This window comes from Pygoscelis adeliae, unplaced genomic scaffold, assembly GCF_000699105.1.
Source record: "Pygoscelis adeliae isolate BGI_AS28 unplaced genomic scaffold, ASM69910v1 Scaffold155, whole genome shotgun sequence".
Lineage (NCBI taxonomy): Eukaryota > Metazoa > Chordata > Aves > Sphenisciformes > Spheniscidae > Pygoscelis > Pygoscelis adeliae.
The window spans coordinates 3,764,135-3,769,893 of record NW_008824932.1 but is presented as its reverse complement, the minus strand read 5'-3'; the positions used below and the strand labels follow the sequence as shown (position 1 = coordinate 3,769,893).

Below are 5,759 nucleotides of genomic sequence, written 5' to 3'. Positions count from 1 at the left end.
AGCAGAGAACCTAATGTCATGAAATAGGAGATTATTGCAGGACTATTCCTCTAAGTACACCTGTTTGCCCTAACAAAAAAGGGATTGAATACACTTCCATGAGGAGGTAATACGGCCTAGTAGTTACAGTACCCAGTGTTTAAGATTTGGGCTTGGTTCTCTAAGCAGTTGCTGAGAGGTCCTGGACAAACTGTTGCAGGCTGCTTGTGCCTAACACTTTTTAGGTGTTAGATCTGCAGATGAAGAGTGGCCCATTTGAAATGTGAACTTCCTTCTGTACTCATTAGCAGCTGGATTTTCTTAAATGGAAAAGTACAGGCTAAAATCCAAATTTAACCTTGCATTTTAAAATAGAAGTCTTCCTCTAGATTCCCATCGTGGAAAATGCTAGTTATGCAGCGAACTCTTATTATTCCAGGCAGGTGTAAATTCCCACAACAGAAGGTCTGTTTGCATATGTATACGTGCTTCTGTTCACTGCAGAAAATGATCTGTAAAATGTTCTGTGCATCACATCTTAGTGGGCGAGGACCATACCACAAGGCTTCTTAGCACTAATTTATCCTAAAGGGCAGTTTAAGTAGACTGCCAAGACTCCATTTAACTGAAACTCAAAACTAACTGAACATGTGTGTGGCGGGAGGTTGTCTCCCAGCTTGGTGGCTTTTGTCATGTTATGTAGTCACTGATATCTAGCTATTTTATAGTTATGTCTGCTTCTGAAAACCCTTATACCTAAAATACCGGTAGCAGTAAAATGCAGGTGTGAGTCCCATTGCCAAGCTCTGTGAATGGTGTGTGGAGCATGTGCAAGACTTGCCTGCTCTTTAGGTAAATAAGAATTGAAGTTAAAAGTAAAAATGCTGTACTTGTGAAAGCTGATGTAACTTCCCCTCCTGTTCTCTTACAGGTATCTCCAACCAGAAATCATGAACTGGCACTTTCCACTTCTCTTTGTACTTGGGACTTTAACATCTGTATGTTCCCAGTTCAGTTTTTATCCTCTGGAGGAACTTAGCTCTGATGTTGGAATCCAGGTCTTCAATCAGATAGTGAAAGCTAAGCCTCAGGACAATGTTGTTGTTTCTCCTCATGGGATTGCATCAGTCCTGGGGGTGTTGCAGCTGGGTGCTGATGGCAAGACAAAGAAGCAGCTGACAACTATGATGAGATACAGCGTAAATGGTCAGTGATTCCTAAGGTGTTTTTTCAGTGTGTTTTGTCAGAATCTTCATGCTGTTTTGAGATAGCTTTCAAAGTGTGGTAGATTGCATCATACACCAATTAACACTGTTTACCAAAGCACAAAATGGACACCCTTGAAGTTAATTGGCAATTTGAGTATGGACATGTACGTATACTTGAACTGGCTTATAAGCAGTTTTGTTAATGACTTCAGGGCCCTGGTTAGAACTGCCTTCGTCCTTGCGAAATTGATTTTTTCCGGAACAGCGTGGATGGCGGTCCAGTGCCAGCGCTGTGCAGGAAGGCTGCAGTACCCCATTTCAGGCTGTACTGAACAGCCCTTAATGTGCCACTCTTTAGATAACCGGGCAAGAGAGTATTTCTCGTCACCACATTGAAAGCAATGCAAACTCTAACCATACAATTGATACTTTCACTTTGATGCTCTTCCGTTTTGTTCATTTGTGTTTCTGCTGTCAGGATCCCTGACTCTGTAGTTCTTGTAGTGCCCTCTTCTTGAAACAGCCATTTCTGCTTGTCTCTGTGCCTGACACTGCATGCATCTGTGTTTATATTCCTCTGCCAATGTCTGCCCCTCGAGAGGGTGTAGGCTGAAGGTTCTTGCTGCTTTACTTTGCATGCTGAGTATTTTTGTGAGTGTTTGCCAGCAAGACTTAACATCTTAGTGCCAGCATTCTGCCTTCCTTCCAGGAATAGAAAACCCTCCAAGAGGTAAGTGCACATTTAAATCTTGAGCAGTATTGTCATATAACGTGTTGTTCTGTCTTCATTTGCTTTGCTGTTTTGGTTCTGGGTTTAAAGTACAGCAAAATGACTTGTCAGCTTACAATCTAAATGTTGTAGAATGAAATCTCTTCATGGGATAATCAACTTTAGGAACATTTGAATGCTCAAAATATAAGTACTTGCAAAAATTTTGAAGCGCTCTATCAGCTGGCTTTATTTGGCCTGCAGACTTTCTAATCCTAACTGTGAGACACAGAGGTTCTCAAACTCCTTAGAAGGTAGCCAGTACCTTGCTACAGAGACTTGTTACGGGATGCTACCTATCTCTGCACAGATCTCCTCTGCTCTCGTTCAGGATTGCCTTACAGTCCTTTGGCAACTACAGCAACTGCTTCTTTGGAAAGGTAATAGTTGGAAAGTATTTAATTATCTTTAGCTGTCTTTTAATGCAATTTAGCAGCTGGAAGCAAAGAGGAGAGCCAGCATCATGAGACCAGCCAGCTCTCCCCGGACCACCAGCAAGTGCTCCGTGGACCACCAGTGGTCCACAGAATACAGTTTGAGAACCTCTGTTATGGTATGTTCTCCAAAAGAATTTGCCCATAATATTGGAGAGTGAATATGTAGAAATCCATACAAACGGGACTGCTAAAGCATTCACGATACATGAAACAGCAAAGCCATCTGAGGCTTTTTCTTATATGCAGCTAAGAGAATAACTCTGAACTAATTTATTCCCTTCATATCTCTTATCTCAAGTTTGTCTACATAAGGAAGCAGTCTGGAAATCTTTCTGCCTAAATTGTGTTGGGAAACAGAGGGAGCCCATTAATAAGTGCTGTAAAAACAGCCGCCCAAGGATCCTGTTCAATGTAATGGTTGAACATGAAGTTGCTTGCCTGGCAATAGCTTCCCTGTGTAGACAAGCACTCATTCATAAGCCATAACAACGGGGAGAACTGGGTATGGTGAACATAGCAGTTCTTCTGTGCTGCCATATGCCTTCTCTCATATACAGTGAAGGAGCTAGCAAGCACTCAATACAAGCTGCTTTCAGGTCCTAAGGATCTTGACTGTAAGCACTGGAACCTACTGCTTTCCCTCTTTCCTTTTTTAAAGGCACACTCATGCATTACAGGATTGATTCCTGCTTGTAGCTGACTTAGGCCAGGACCTAGTCTTTAAGGAAACTAAGACTTGAACCTTATTATAGAAATCTTGACAGCTTCCTTTATTCTCCAGTAAATGGAAAGGAAGGATGGTGAGAAGACAACTTTTGCTTTGCACTCTGAGGTTCAAGACCACCTGTGTAATCCTGCAGACCTGTTGGCTCTGAGTGAGCAGGCTGAGCCCTCGACTTTCTTTGTCACTGTCACAGAACTGACAGGCGACCTGGGCTTATACGATGTGAAATACACTCTTGGAACAGTCTGTCCTGTGGAAGAGTGGTTAGTAGCTCCACGCTGAGACTTGAACCTCAGTATTATCTCCAGCACTGTCCTCAGCATTCTGAGCAGACAGCTAGAGGGGCAGCAAGCATCACAGTGAAGGTCATGTTTTTGCTGGGAAACAGTAGCATTCTTCAGACGAGAGCTCAGAAATGGCTATTTTGGAAGGCCTCTCAGAATGCCTGCTTTGGTCTCCTTTTCTAGTTCAGCACTTAATGTCTGACCTTTCATGTCATTAATAGTTGCATATAAAGTAACTGTTTGTTCATCGTCTTATTCTAAATTAAACTTGCTGTTCTTTCCAACTAGGAGTTGGTAAAGCGTTAAAGAAGATAAACAGGCTCATAGTCTCAAAAAAGAATAAAGACATTGTTACAATTGCTAATGCAGTGTTTGCAAAGAGTGGCTTTAAAATGGAAGTGCCTTTTGTTACAAGGAACAAAGAGGTGTTTCAGTGCAGTGTCAAGAGCGTGGACTTTGAGGACCCAAATGCAGCATGTGATTCCATCAACCAGTGGGTGAAAAATGAAACAAGGGGTGAGTATTGGCGAGTGCTTTTTGTGCACGGCAGGGTGGTATCTGAGACCCCTCAGGTTCGGATGGAAATACTGTGGAAAGGTGGGGAGGTAGAAAAAGCTCTGCCTTGCAGCTGAAAACTGTCTTTAAGCCAGCATTAGCGTGATGTTTTAGAGCTGGTGGGCCAGGAATCTGCAGTCTCACTGCCCCAGCAGATGTGCCTGTCTGGTGGCCTTGAGGGATGTATATAGTGTGTGTGTCCATCTGCCCATGGGATCGGGGGAGCTTCTACTGTTCTTTGCCTTCATACAACTGGTGTGAAATCCAAGCAGAGTTCTCCTGGAGCCATGCTTTCTCAAATGTAAAAGATGCTTTCAAGCAACTCAGATGTTTGACTCAGTAAATCGGGCTTGTGGAAAGCTGTAGAGCAGTTCAGCTTTTGCTCTCACTGCCCTAAACTCTTGCAAGATATGGCCATGTTCTTAGGAGTCCTGTTTAGTGGAGGATCTTTAACCCTGCCTTGACAGAACTCCTCATGGTTCAAGCCTCTTGGCATCTAGTTGTCAAGCTTATATATGCTAAAGCCAGAGATCATGTTTTGCAACATAGTCATAGTCTAGGTGAACTACGTGTCTGGTATTTCTTGGAGTTAAAACCAGTGCCTCCTGGATGTGAGGAGTGTGTTAATGATGTTGGATGGGGTATTTGTGAAATGAGGCCGTCAAATTCTTTCTCTACCACATCACCAGTTTTGCATAGCCATGTTGCAAGCAGTGTGTGAATGGGGACGTGCTTCAGCTGAAACTATTACCACTGTAATGTAGTCTTAGATCTGCTCGCATGCTGGGAAGGGTAAGGCCCTGTTAGTTACATCGGTCTATCAATTAGCAAGATAGGTTTGCTTTCTAATTATCCCAAAGGTTTACTTTTTGTCAAAGAATACCGTTGGCTTTATGAACCTCAAATGTATCGCCCCGTGAGGAGCTGGCACACTCGCAGATCAAGAGGCCTACAGTAATACGTGCTTCAGATTCTTAATGAACAGTTGGCCAGCATTATGACAGCAAATACTCAGACTTCCTTTATTTCTTCTAGGTATGATCGATCAGGTTGTAGCTCCAGACGATATTGATGGCAGTTTGACCAGACTGGTTCTAGTAAATGCTGTGTATTTCAAGGGCTTATGGAAATCACGATTTCGACCTGAAAATACAAAGAAACGTCCATTTTATGGCACTGATGGGAAGACCTACCAAGTTCCTATGCTGTCCCAATTATCTATCTTCCGCTGTGGTAAGCTCAGTGACTCCCACTACCACCAGCAATGGCTGTAAAATTTGCTCTTTTCCTTCAAACTAAGACAAGAGTTTGCTGTACACGTGGTGTTTAGTGGTATTGCTTATTGTAGCTGATGTAGGAGGCTTTGCGTTACAGAAGTATTTCATACTGCTGAGGTATGGATGAGCTTGCTGTGCAAGGTATTTAACAGTTGCTTAAGGTTGAATACTCTGTCAAAGTACTTGCCTTATCCTGTTGTCTTTAAAAAAGAAAATCTGAAGTACCCAAGCTGAGAACTTTGCATGTTACTTCAGCTTTGTAGTAAGAAGAAATCCGTGTTTTTTAAGGGGTGAGAATAAAGGAAAGCTACCGACAGAAACAGAACCCTGAGGTTTATCTGGTGATGAGCTGTGTATGGAAGAAAGACTGGAGTAGAATCAATCTATATTTTACTGTATAATAAAGAAATGGGACTTGCATAGTGCCCAGTCTCCTGGGAGCCAGAGGAGCACAGGGTTATGTTGGCTGTATCTCTCAAGGTGTGAAACTGCTCTTCAAATTCAAATTGAGTCCCAAGTGAAAAGA

General features: G+C 42.7%; 1 protein-coding gene across 2 annotated transcripts in view; it reads left to right on the top strand.

Annotated features, from left to right (window-relative positions):
* The first annotated feature begins 914 nt into the window (after nt 1-914).
* Nucleotides 915-5,759, top strand: part of SERPINE2 (serpin peptidase inhibitor, clade E (nexin, plasminogen activator inhibitor type 1), member 2) — a 10,501-nt gene continuing 5,656 nt past the window's right edge. Inside the window, exons 1-4 of one of the 2 annotated variants that reach the window (XM_009325053.1) lie at nt 915-1,185; nt 2,390-2,509; nt 3,690-3,917; nt 4,992-5,189. In XM_009325053.1, coding sequence (XP_009323328.1) covers nt 930-1,185; nt 2,390-2,509; nt 3,690-3,917; nt 4,992-5,189 — 802 coding nt within the window. In that variant the 5' untranslated portion in view covers nt 915-929. The remainder of the gene's footprint in view (nt 1,186-2,389; nt 2,510-3,689; nt 3,918-4,991; nt 5,190-5,759) is intronic. The other variant, XM_009325054.1, reaches the window with a different exon arrangement.